This window comes from Ursus maritimus, unplaced genomic scaffold, assembly GCF_017311325.1.
Source record: "Ursus maritimus isolate PB19 unplaced genomic scaffold, ASM1731132v1 scaffold_16, whole genome shotgun sequence".
In the NCBI taxonomy this organism is placed as follows: domain Eukaryota; kingdom Metazoa; phylum Chordata; class Mammalia; order Carnivora; family Ursidae; genus Ursus; species Ursus maritimus.
Window position 1 is genome coordinate 9,678,012 of NW_024424008.1, and position 13,820 is coordinate 9,691,831.

General features: G+C 44.3%; 1 protein-coding gene across 2 annotated transcripts in view; it reads right to left on the bottom strand.

Moving 5' to 3' along the window:
* The window catches only part of XRRA1 (X-ray radiation resistance associated 1), a 58,597-nt gene extending 45,337 nt beyond the window's left edge, over window positions 1-13,260 (bottom strand). Inside the window, exons 1-4 of one of the 2 annotated variants that reach the window (XM_040630844.1) lie at window positions 13,024-13,260; window positions 10,691-10,746; window positions 7,217-7,314; window positions 2,725-2,906 (exon numbers count right to left, since the gene is read on the bottom strand). In XM_040630844.1, coding sequence (XP_040486778.1) covers window positions 2,725-2,906; window positions 7,217-7,310 — 276 coding nt within the window. In that variant the 5' untranslated portion in view covers window positions 7,311-7,314; window positions 10,691-10,746; window positions 13,024-13,260. Of the gene's footprint in view, window positions 1-2,724; window positions 2,907-7,216; window positions 7,315-10,690; window positions 10,747-13,023 lie in introns of those variants that run through there. The other variant, XM_040630846.1, reaches the window with a different exon arrangement.
* Between the last annotated feature and the right edge of the window lie 560 nt (window positions 13,261-13,820).

Below are 13,820 nucleotides of genomic sequence, written 5' to 3' on the forward strand. Positions count from 1 at the left end.
CTCTTTTGACTACCATATGTTGCCCCTTGTGAGGAAAAAGAGGAAAATCTCAGTGTTGGAGCTTCTATTTCTGTTTAACCAAACCTCATTCTTTTTTTCTCTTAATCATTTATTTATGGTATCATGTTTAGGCAAGGAATTAGGCGTTTGTAATATTCTATTCACAGAACTTATAACAACATGGAAGCCAAGTAGCAAACAAGTATTTATAAATGTGGTAAGTGTTGTTTACAGATTTATTTTTTATTTATTTTTAAGTAATCTCTACACCCAATGTGGGGCTTGAACTCATGACCCCGAGATCAAGAGTCAGATGCCAGCCAGGCACCCCTAAATGTGATAAATATTTTAAAGGAGAAATTCAAGAAGCTATGGGAGACAATAACAGGAGGTCCTGACCTCAGTCTGTAGGAGAGGGAATATTTCGTTGAGGAAGTAATATTTCAGGTGAGACCCAAAAGCTAAGGAGGAGTTGGTCCCATGAAAGTGGGTGGCAGGCAGTGAAAGCTATCAAGACAGGAAAAAGCCAGGTGCTTTGGAGAGGATGAAAAATGACAAGGCCAGGGAGGCAGCCATTAAATCACCTGTGTCCCTACTGGCTATGTAAAGGAGTGTGAATTCTGTTCTACAGTCAGTAGAAAGCTAACAGACTTTTTTTTTTTTTTTTTTTTTTTTTTGGCAAGAGCTGATAGCAATTTTATAAAAATTGCTTTGTCTGATACACATAGAAAGGATGAGACCAATACACCAGAGATTGTTAATTACCTTCCCTAGAGCAACTTCTCTACTACTTCCTTATTAAAGAACCCCAACATTATTCCATTTTTCTGAAATGTCCTTAGGGCCCAGCTCCAACGGATAAGTCCTGACTGTTCAATCCAATCCTGGAAGTCATGTTCCCCTAACTAATGACTTTTGGGACATATGATATAGGTCTGGCCAATCAGACAGACACTGACTGCTAGGAGTAGGAGGTCTGTTCTGGGGAGCTCTTTCTTACTTTTAAAAATAGACATAAGACAGTGACAATCCCTTTTGTACCTCTGGACGTTATCCTTTATATGTGATGACTGGAGTTGCGGCAGCCATCTTGGGATCATGAAGGCAATTAGCCCAAGAGGAAGTTAACACGCTAAGCGCATAAGAGCAGAAAGATGAAGGAACCTGGGCCTTTAATAGTAAATTAACCTACCCTGGAAAAACAATGCCTCTGGCTTCTTTTTATATGAAATAAAAGCATCCTAGTTGGTTCAGACTAGTTAGGAAGTTACTGAATTACTCTAATAAAAGATGATGGTGGCCCAGATTAGGGTAGAGGCAGTGGAAATGAGGAGAAGAATACAGATTTGACAACTATCTAATAAAAGCGCCAGGGCTTGGTAATGGCAGTAGTGGGGTGGTGAGGGAGAGGCAAGTGTCAAGGATAACCCCAGATTACTGGCTTGGTGACTGGATACAGCACCATCACTGAGGTAGTATAGTAAACACTAGAGAAGAGATATGTCTTTGGACTTGGAGTAAGGGGACTGGTGCAGTAGTTCAATAGGAGGTGCCAGTGAAACATTCAGGTGGAACTATCCAGCAGGGAAGTAGGCATCCCATTACTGTGAGAAACACCCTTGTTGCTTCTGCTATACAAAGCTACAACATGGATAAGAAACCATCTCCATTAATGTGGGAATGTATATGTTGTAGGAAACAAAAGGGAAAAGAAGACTGCTATGGTCACTGTTTTCTGCTCTTCCTCAATACTGTTGTTTCAGTCCTCTGCACCCCCAGTGAGAAGTGGACACTACAACAAAGGACCCACCATGGGACTCTGCAAAAAGCTTACACTACCCACTTGAAGCTCTCTTTCAACATCTGATCTGTGTAGAAAGCCACCTCTTGAGAACCATAAGCAGAGTCTGGGAACAAAGCAGGATGCCAGAGAGTTCTTTGTAGGGAGCTATGTGAACTGGACTGGACATTAATATTGGTTTACAAAATATGTCTTTCTTTGCCAAGCCACCGAGGCATTGCAAAGAGCAAATGTGAAATTACCTGGCCGCTCTCCAATACAGCCACCCCGGTCTCTTCGTAAAGCCTGCCCCAGACACTGGGTACTATCTGATCGCCTCCCCCAGACTTCAGCCAGATACTAAAACCAAAGGACAAAGGTGGTGGAGTGTAGAATCCCCCTAGATCCCCCATTCCTGGAAAAATCTCCGCAGAGGAGAACGGGAGTCTCTCTATCCCGTGGAATTTTCACTTTACTGTTCTCTGGACCTACTCCTTTGCCTCTCCAACTCAATTAAAATTTTTTACCTGATACACTAAAGGGCCTGTACAGGCTTTGGAGTCAGTAGACCAGAGTTCTCATCCTGAGTAGTTCTAATCCTGAACAGACAGAGTTCTAATTATTAGCTGTGGGACCATGGCCAAGGCAAATTACCTCTTTGGGGCCCCAGTTTTCCCATCTTCACAATGGCAACAACATAACAGGGACAATAATACCTATTTCACAAGGTGGACGTAAAGAAAGCTTTACATGTAAAGAACGTAAAGAAAGCTTTGGGTCCCTTCATCGTCCTGACTATACTCAGTTAGCCAAGATCACTCTAATAGTTTGGGGTGGGCTGGGGGAGTCATGGTACCAGAGTGGAACAGGGCAAGTCCTTGTCCCCCCACCAAGACAGTCATCAGCTGATGCTGCCAGCCATTCCAGGATACATTTACTCTCACCAGAAAAGCCCGGTCCAGCACATGGCCAGGAATGTCCTCTTGGTTTTCCTGTTGAAACCCTTTCTTCCCCCTGACCTCAGAAGCCTTCTTCTGGCTTTCCTGACCTACAGCTGGTGCCTCAAGCACACTCTTGGGCTTCTTCTTGAGGTTACATTTCCGAGCCACTAACCAGTGTCCTCGGCCTGTTGAGAAGATCAGAACAGTGAGGAGGAGCAAACCCCTCGAAAGTTACAACTAGTATGCTTTCAGAATATTCACCTATAATAACAAAGCGAAAAATGGCTCATTACCTGATATGCACCAGAACTGTTTTGCTGCTGCTGCTGTTGGTGGGGTGGGGGTCGGGGGTTTCTGCATAGCTCTCCTTTAATTGGCCCCAAACCTCAGTGAAGGACATGTTACTGTCCCCATTTCACAGATGAAAAGGCTAAGACCCAAAGACGTGGAATGACTTGCCCAATTCTCTCCTCCACACTTTTGTCTCCAAACGTTAATTTTTCCTTCAAGACTCCAGAGCAAGTATTTCCTATTCTGCAAAGCCTTCTCTGACTCTCCCCAGCAGAGCTGATTATTCTTTCCCATGCCGGCTCATTACTCTCCCATGCGTCATCTCTTGGGTAAAGCTAAATGAGTGGCATCAACTCAACACGCTCCATCTTGCTAGACCTTACCTGGGATCCCATCACTATAGCATAAAGGTTGTATTAGGAGCTCAATAAGAAAATGATAGGACAGTTGGAACTTTTTAAAAATTCAATACATGTTCACTGTAGAAAGAACTTGAAAATTTATGTAAGCAAAGAATCATCTGAGGTTTACTTGTAAGCTCACCTAACAAAAATCATGACAACATTCTAGAATCTGTTCACTCCTACATCAGTTTATTTACTCCAAGGCATTCATTGCAATCTGTAATTATTTTGTTTGCTCACTTGGTTATTGTCTGTCTTGCCCCCCAGAGCAGATTCTGTCTGACTGATCCATCTCAGTATTCCCAATGCCTACACAGAACTTACCATACTATGAGCATGACTAAATGAACAGCTGAATGAATGCTGAGCCACAGCCCCTACCCACAATTGCCCAGACCTTTTCTGAGCATCTGCATTGTGCTAGGAACTAGGGCTGTAGAGATGAATTAATATGGAGGCCCCGACTCAAAGGAGCCGAATAATAGAAGAGGTGTTGTGAAAGCACAGAAAGGGGAGCTACCAGCCTAGGGCATGAACTAGATCCAGTAAGTTCAAGGTTGACTAGATGCAGATGGAAAAAACAGGCAGCCTGGGCAGAGGGAAGAGCATAAGAAGTATCCACAAGCATAAAAGATCAGAAAGATACAGAACAGCACAGAGTTGTGGGAACCAGCTCAGTGCCTCTGACCATTGGCTCCTTGCCCTCATAGCCCACTAGCTCCGCCTCGGGGGCTTGCCCTGGCTCACCTGACCGCAGCTGCCAATCCTGACTCCTGGATGCAGCTCCAGCCCTGTGGCTGCCGTGAGCCATTTCCCATTGCCACTCTGGGCCTGAGATTCCAGACACTCCATTTTCCAGGGCTGCCCCCATCTGGGTCATGGACCTTTGTTCTATTCTAATAGCCCTGACTCCTGGAGACTCCAGTGTGAGTTAGTGCCCAAACTCCCAACAAGGTGAGAAAGTAAGGTCCAGACTGTGTCCGGAGATGAACATGAGGGAAAAGAGACGAGCCTGGGGAGGTCAGCAGAGTCAGATCAGAAAAAGTCTAGAGAACCAGAACAAGGACCTTGGGTTTACCGGGGGACGCTTTTAGCACAAAGAGTATCCATGGGAACGGTGCTCCCCCCATAATTTTTCATTTTGAGGTAAAGTTAACACTTCCAGAAAAGTAAAAATAATACTGAGTTCCTGTACAGCTTTCACCCAGTTCCCTAATGCTAACATTTATTATAATTTTTTTAATTTAAACTCAATTAACATACAGTATATCACCCAGTTACCCCACCCCCCCACCTCCCACCCCTCCTAATATTAATATCTTATATAATCATAATATAATGATCGAAGGCAATAAGTTAACACTGGCAAAATATTAGTAACTAATCCATAGCCCTTCTTTGAATTTTGCTAGTTTTCTCACTTATAGTCCTTTTCTGTTCCAGGGGGATCTCACATTTTATTTACTTGTCATGTCTTCTTAGAATCCCCCAATCTGTTGTGACAGTTCTTCAGTCTTTCTTTTTTCTTGTGTGATCTTGACACTTTTGAAGAGTACTGGTCAATTATTTTATAGAAAGTTCCTCAATTTGAATTTATTTGATGCTTTCCCATAATTAGACTAAGGCTCTGTGCTTTGGCAAAACTACCACAGAAGTGAGGCGGTGCCCTTCTCAGCACATCCTATCAGACAGCCTGTGATGTCAATATGTCTGATGACTGGTGACGTTAATTTTGATCATTTGGTTAAGGTGGTGTCAGCCTACTTTCCCTACTGAGAAGTCACAATTTTTCCCTTTGTAATTAATAAAGATACCTTGAGACTATGCAAATATCCTGTTTCTCATCATACTTTGACCCACTAATTCTAGCATCTGTGATGGCTAATTTTATGTGTCAACTTGCCTAGGCTGTGGTAAGCAGTTATTCAATCAAATACTAATCTAGGTGTAGCTGTGGAGATATTTTATAGATGTGGTTAACATCTACAATTAGTTGATTTTAGGTAAAGGAGACTATCCTCAATAATGTGTATGGGCCTCACCCAATCAGTTGAAAAAACTTAAAAACAAAAACTGAGGTTTCTCAAAGGAGGAAAAAATGTTGCCTTAAGACTACACATCAACACTTCCCTGAGTTTTCAGCCTGCCTGCCCTACAGATTTCAGTCTTGCCAGCCCCCATCACTTCCTAAGCCAATTCCCTAAAACAGATAATGTGTGTGTGTGTGTGTGTACACATATGAATATGAAAACAGAATGAGTAGGATATAAATAATTTGCTATTGGTTCTATTTTGCTGGAGAACCCTGATACAACATCCTTAAACGCTTCTTACCTGTAAAAATTATTATCGTGATGCTTTAACAGTGATTTTCTATTTCCTTCATTCCTTCTACATTTATTTTTTTTTCCTTCTCCATTTATTAACTGAAATTCTACTGTAGGAAGAATTGTTCCTTTTCCTACACTTATTTACATATTCAAATATTTATCTGTATCAGTATGGGCTCACTCATGGATATTTATTTATTGTATAGTTTACAACCCAGTTCTACCTTTATTTATTTTGTTGTTTAGGTTGTCCCAGCTTTGGCCATTGGAAGCTCCTTCAGGTTAGCACCTGCGTCCCTCTGATACGCACTCATCATTTTTCTGAGCACTTCTGTACTTCCTGTCACTATATGATGTTTTAAGTGCAAGTTGTGTTTTTTCTGGCCTCAGCCCTGGAAACAATTTTTTCTCTGAGGAGCCCTGGCTCTTTTTATTGGAGAACCATATCCAGAAACGAAGATCTACAGACCAGGTATGCTCTTTGTGAATGAGGGGTCATTGCTCTCTGTGGACTAGAAAATATATATACTAACACATGCAGATGCACGTGGCTGTATTTATTTCTCTATTGTCCATCTGTGTGTAAGAGGGTGTGGGGATGAAATCATGAGATCATACTGAAAGCTCCACGGGAGGGTTTTAAACAGGTAGGTGGCCAGAGGTCTCTGTGTGAAAAAAGAAATCACTCTAGAGAAGTGGGGAGGACAGGCTGGAGGAGAAAGTTCTTCCAATATTCCATGTACAGAGTAACCAGCAAGTCATTTCATCTAGAGTAAACAAGGGGTACTTCCCCCTTGCTCTATCTTTTCAAATCAACAAATCCAATCCGGTGAACTCATACTTCTCAGCAGTGTTCCATCTGTAGGACTCTGCTCAGTGTTATGAGGAGTCCCTGCCCCACAGGTTTTTAACTAGATGAATGTTTGAAAAACTACTTAGCAGAGTCATTTTATTTAGCCATTTTATTTAGGAGCTTGGCAGAATATGATTATTCAACAAATAATAAACACAGAGAGGAAGACAGCTCACAAGAGAGCATGGTCACTGAGGGCTGCAGTAGCTAGACAGGGCTTATTGGAAAAAGAGCTGGGCTTTGAGGGATGGAAAGAGTCTGGATAACTGGAATGATAGCTGGAATATTCTGGGCAAATAAAATAAGCTATGTGAAAAGAAAGTACTATGGAATAGGGTATATGTAAAGGAATGGGGTTGTAGCAAAGGATAACGGGAGGTTAGACTGTGAACACAGAATATCAGGTAAAGGAGACAGCAATGAGAAGTCACTGAATACAATGGGACACTGTGGTTCAATGTGCACTTCAGAAAACTCCCTGAGGCTGCTGAGGGAAGATAGGTGGGAAGGGATGAGATTGGGTAGTGTAGGGAACAGTTATAAATGGGTTGGAGAGGAACGAATGGATGTAGGACCTGAGTGTGAAGCAAAGGTATCAATTCGAGAAGTCACCTGACCTTCGTCTGGCATCCGAAGGAGATTTTTGGCTGGAAAGCAGTTGTTCAGGTAAGGCTTCCCATTATCCAGCTTGTATAGTCCTGAGGAGGCCATCTCCCTGAGAGTCAAGCAAGGAAAGTGAGGGCGTAGAAGCACGGAGAAGGGGCCTGATGTGGCTTGTGAGCCCACCAGGACCACCATACCCTGCATCTACCTTATCTCTGAGTCCCCTCCCCTGTTTCAGAAATGGGCTGGCCCTTTGAATGAAGAGGGAGACCAAGGCCCTGGGTTTTTTGGTTCAAATCAGTCCTAACTTAGCAGACCACTATACAGAACACCTTTGGATCCAGACAGACCTGGTTTGAATCCATACTGTCTTTCCTGACTCTATGATTGGGAATGTTCCTCTCCCCCTCTGAGCCTCAGTTTCCTCACCTGTAAATTGGGAGTAAGAACACCTACCTTAATAGATAGATGAGAGGATCAAGTTAGAAAGGTAGTGCCTAGTATACATTAAGTGCTCATTAGAAATGTTCTTTGTTTTAACAGATTGCAGGGGAGAGGGCGCTCACATTTTTAGGCAAGATGTTGTAAAAATAATATTTGAACTGCACACATAGGATTTGAGAGATGAACTGACTTTACTAATAGAGAAAAGGACAAGCATTCCAAACAAAAAGGGCCACAGGACTAAGGGCATAGTAGTGGTTATATGTGGCACAGTAAATAAACAACCTGATCCAGGAAGAAGGATGTGTGTTTGGGAGTTTGCGACAATAAGGCTGGACAGAAAGGATGGTGCCTGCTCTTGAAGGCTTTCAGTGCCAGGCCAGGCTAGGAGCTCAGGCTTTCTCTTGTAGGTAACGAGAGCCATGGACGGTATCTGAGCTGGGAAAGCCATAACCCAAGCTGTGCTTTAGAAAGAGAGGTCTGACAAAAATAATGCTAGGTGAAATGGGATTGCATCAACTGGTCACTGAGTCAAGACAATTCCAGCTCAGAAAACTGTTCGATGCAATTTTCTCTGTCTCTCCCTGTTTTCATTAAATCTTTTACCATCTCCCACCCAGAATACTGCAAGTCTTCTGATTAGATTCCCACTGAGCAAACCTCAGCCTGCTCTTGAAGGCCCCTGGAGTCCCATGTCCTAACCTTTCTAGCTCCAGTCAACCTGCCCATCAGGCTTACAGAATCATTTTCTATTCTCCAAACACATTCAGTCTTCCCTGTCTTTGTTCCTTTGGCCTAAAATAGCCTTCTCCATCATCACCTGGTTAATCTCATGCTTTAAGATTCAGATGCCTGGGTGACTTATTTGGTTAAGCAACCAACTCTTGATTTTGGCTCAGATCATGATCTCAGGGTTATGAGATAGAGCTCCACACTGGGCTCCATGCTGGGCATGGAGCCTGTTTAAGATTCTCTCTCTCTCGCTCTCTCCCTCTCCCCTGACCCTCTCCCTCCCTAAAAAAAAGGGGGGAAAAAAGATTCAGTTCAAATGCTAGTTCTGTTAGAAATAAATCTCTAATCAAAGATCTAAATTTCTTAAACCTTGAACTCTTAGAAATTTGAGATTTTTCTTTAAAGAGATCCAGCCAGGGAGTCCCTGGGTGGCTCAGTCAGTTAAGTGTCTGCCTTCAGCTTAGGTCATGATCCCCGGGTCCTAGGATCAAGAGTCTGCTTCTCCTTCTCTCTCTGCCCACCCCACCCCCATGGTGTTTTCTCTCTCTCTCTCTGCTTTCTCTCAAATAAATAAATAAATTCTTTAAAAAAAAAAAAAGAGAGAGAGAGAGATCGCTAGCTAGAGGCACCTGGCTGGCTCAGCTGGGGAGCGTGTGACTCTAGATTTCAGGGTTGTAGGTTTGAGCCCCACATTGGGTATAGAGATTATTTAAAAATAAAATCTTAAAAAAAACAATAAAGACATCCAGCCATTCCCAGATCTGCTCTGGAACAGCTGCAGACAACTTGGGGTAGCAGAGGTTTGGGAACCTGTAAGTCCCTGGCTAGGGCAAGGATGTGGTCTCTGAAATGGAGGGTCTGGAATGAGATTCTGTGAAAGGAAGGAGCAGAGCAGAGAGATAGGATGAGGTGTCCTGAGAAAATGTTTTCTGGAAGTGACAAATATGCAAAGTAGAGTGGTGCAGTAGGAAGGGCAACGATTTTGGAGTCAGGAGGCTTAAATTTGAGTCTAGTTTCTGCCACTAAGCTGAGTGACCTCAGGCAATCCTTTCGCCTCTTCTTGCCTCAAATTTCTCACATGTAAAATGAAGATAAAAACCTGTGCCTTGGAGAATTGTTGTAAGAATTAAATTAGGTAATAAATTTTTTAAATACTTCTTTCTAGACCCAGTCCAGATGCCACCCTCTTCACAATGCCCTCATTGAACCTTCCAGAGGGAAATAACTGCTTCTTTGGCTAAACGCTGGAGTATTTCTTCTCTACCTCTTTCACGGCTGGAGCCCTTTCTAATTCATAAGATTATTAATAATCATGAAGGGGTTCCTTCAATAGTCTGTGAACCTCCAAATATGGAAACATATCCAATTCATCATCTCTCTTCCACCTCTGGAATGCTCTTAGGAAATAACCCATAAACATGTGTGAGCCAAATGAAGGATATGATGTACTCCCAGGGCCCATGAGTTTTTATACATATTTCTGATCTCCCTAACTAGACTCTAAACTCCTTTAGAGGAAGGAGAGCACCTAAGGTGTTCATTTCTTTACTCCCAGTACCTAACACAGCACCTGGCACATAATAGATTCACAATTATCTGTGGAATAAATGAGTGATGTTGGTATCTCCTTTGGTTCAACACAGGGCACTATTTCCTGAACTGTTACCATCCCCAAAAGGGTTAGATGCCCTTCCTGTGTGTTCCCACAATACCCTATACTTCTAGTATAGTGCTTATCACTTTATTATAATTGTTTGTTCCCCTTAACCAACTTCTCACCTGCCGTGGGTCCTATGATATCTTTTTTTTTTTTTTTAAAGATTTTATTTATTTATTCGACAGGGATAGAGGCAGCCGGCAAGAGAGGGAACACAAGCAGGGGGAGTGGGAGAGGAAGAAGCAGGCTCATAGCGGAAGAGCCTGATATGGGGCTCGATCCCAGAACGCCGGGATCACGCCCTGAGCCAAAGGCAGATGCCCAACCACTGTGCCACCCAGGCGCACCGGGTCCTATGATATTTTTTTCACCTGTGTAATTCCAGAGCCTAGCATGGAACCTAGAATTCACTAAAAATGTGTCAGGAAGATGAATGGATAGAAGAATGGATGAATGGGGAAAGATCGATAGTCACTCAGTCAATCTGTCTTTCAGGAAATCTCTCTTACGACCAACCACACTTATCCGTTACATAGGTGAATGAATGAATGAGTAAGTAGCTGGCTAGGAAATGTTAGAGATGATGACTGTTGGGAGAAGACTCCAGTAACTTACAGAATATGAGGACCTTGCTTCTGATCTGCATGGTACTTACCTGATTTTTGACCTTGGGAAAGACCCCTTGACTTCCTTATTTTTGTGTTTCTTCACCTGTAAAACAGATATTACACTCCTTCTTAGCCTGTTATTCAGAGTTCTTAAACTTTCTCATTAGTTACATCCTACTGTGACCCTTGCCTCCAAAATGTCTCAGCTGGGGCCAAAAAACCCACAAAACTAAAGATCCCATAAATAGATAACTAGAGATATAGAGATAGAGACAGAAACACGGATGGAAAGGTGGAACAAGGGAGTAATTTTGTGATGATAGGGTGGGGCTAGAATGCTTAAAGAAGATGTGCAAATCACAAATCAGGAAGGAAGGATCTTTTATATGATCATTGATACAAAATAAATCTATGTATGATAAAAACAGCAAAGACAGAGTTGAAAGGTAAGACACAATCTGGGAAAAGATACTTACTAAACATATATAAAGGATGAATCAAGACTCAGACCTGGGGGGGCATACAGACCCAGACACAAACAACCCATTGGGAAATTCCAGATCCCAATGAAGAATACCAGGTGAGAAGTTGTGGATATATAGTTAATGGGCTAGGAAGGGCACATAATCCTGATGTTACAGAGTCCAGAAAGTAACCCTAAGGAAAGTATGAACTTTATCTGGATGGTGGAAAAAAGAAAGTCCAAGTTCCAGACGTAGAGGCTGCCTGCCTAGTTAACTTCAGCTATGTCAGGTCTCTATCTCAAACTTGAAGCAGCTAATCTCAGTCTAATTGTGATGTCTCCCAGCTTCAACACACAGAGTAATGGTGCTCATTTGCATACACGTGCTGCTCCATTCCTTTGGCCTATGACACTTCTGCCCCTCTTCTTTGCCTGGCTCATACAGACAGCTTTCCTGTATCTCCCCGTCATCAGGTCGACCCTTCTCTGTGCTACCATCTCAGCCCACCTCTTAATGGAAACACTCCACCACGCTGCAGTACAATGGCCTGCTTACCTGTCTGTTCCCCACTCCTCACAGCCCCAATCCCAGGCTGTGAGCCCCTCAAAGGCCAGGCCTAGGTCCTACCTATATCTTTATCCCCAGCACTTCATACAGGGTCTGGCCCATTGAAGAGGTTCAATGAGTGTTTGCTGAACTAAACTGAACCATAAACACAATGCCATGGAGTTCTTCATTCTGTCTGCAAAGAAGGAAAAAATAAGGATCAGGAAAGGTTTCAGAGAGGAAGTGACATTAGAGATGGATCCTGAAAAAAGAGAAGGATGGTACAGAAGATAAACAGCAAAAACTACAGGAGCATCTGACTAGATTGCTTCATAGAAGCGAATAAATCCCATCTAATAGTAGTGATAATTATCACACGAACGTTAGCTTCACCAAGGCAGGTATTTTGCCTATACTTCGTCTATCATTTAGGAATACATCCCTAGTGACCAGAACAGTGACTGCTACATAGTAAGCACTCAATAAGTATTTGTTCAATATTTTGACACTTAGGAGGGATTCACAGAGATTAAAAAACAACAACAAATGAACAAGTGATGCACTGTAAAAGATCATAGTATAATATAATCTCGTTATGTGATAACTCTAGGTCACTAGCGTAGATGTTCCAAGAGCGCAGTGAACAGGTCTGTCTTGATCTTCCAGTAACCCTTAGTACACTTCTGAGCAATGTTGGTTGGTGCTCAATAAATATTTGTGGAAAAGGGGAACTTGGGTGGCCCAGTTGGTTGAGCAGCGGATTCTTGATTTTAGCTCAGGTCATGATCTCGGGGTGGTGAGATGAAGCCCCGTGTGAGATTAAGTCGCGTGTGAGATAGAGCCCCCTCTGCTCTGGGCATGGAGCCTGCTTAAGATCTCTCTCCCTTTCCCTCTGCTCTGCCCCCCACCCCGCTCCCCAGTGCACTCTCTCTCTCAAAAAAAGAAAAAAATGCGGAAAAAGATGAATTAATAAAAATCTAGAATACTATTACATCCTAAAACGATTAAAAGCAGAGTGGCAGAGGGAACACACCAGGAGGTTAAAACCCCTTGGCTTCTAAACCAGATTCTGATACATGCTATCCGGCCTTGGGTAAGTTTCTCAGTTTCCTCATCTCACTGGGCTGTCAAGGGACTACATGAGAGGATAAGTATAAACGCACACGGTACACAGCCTTTCAGACGGTAGACACTCAGCAGATGTGAGTTCTCTGTAACACGAAAACATTACTAACACCTTAGTTGACAGTCTCCAGTAAGTGCCGTAAAAGGGCTTGGACGGATGAAGAACGAGCTCCTGCCGCCCCTTTGGAAACTCTTTTAGGGCAACGGAGACTCTAATCCCTCACGCAAACTGTGTCCAGCCGCACCTGCCTCCTTCGTCGCTTCCGCCTCCGAGGCGTCCGCAGAGGCTGCGTCCCGGCAACGCGGGATGCGCGCCTGCGAGACTCGCGGGGATCTCGGAGCCGCTCCACGGTGGCGCCTACCACTACCTTCCCCACCCCTTGGTAACCGCGACGCGGCGGCAGGCCGTGTAGGCGGCAACCGGTGGACGCAGCTTCTAACTACTATAAGTCCCGGCAAGCCCCGCGGCCACTTCCGCAGGCCACCTCGCGTCAGTCAGCCTCGAACTACGGATCCCGACGGACTCCGGGCGGCGCGTCACCCAGTCAGCTTCAGCCAATCGGCTTCGGACAAGTAGGAGGGGAGGGAGACGCAGTTGCAGACAAGATGGCGGCGGCGTCTGCACAGGGCGGGAGGACTGGTGGTGGCGGAGGCAGTAGTGGGGCCGGCGGTGGTCCCAACTGCGGGACAGGCAGTGGCCGCAGCGGCTTGTTGGACAAGGTGAGGAGCCGGTTCTTGGGAACAGCCGAAACCTGGGGAGGCCTGGGAGGCGGCGAGCCCACCTTCCCATCCCCGCCCCGCTTTTCTTCTGTGGCTTCTCAGCGGGTAGTCCTCGTCTGGCCCACCCTCGGAACCCTATCGGCGCTTGTAGCGCGGTCTCTTCACACCTCGAACCCTGGCTCTCTCCTCTTCAGGCCTTCTTTTCTTCTCGGTAGTGTGCCTGGTCCGTAACGCTGGCCACAGCAGCTTCTTAGGATAATTTCATTATTCCTGTATTCAATGCAGCCGTCACTTTTCCTCGGAGGTGCTGGGGGGGGGGGGG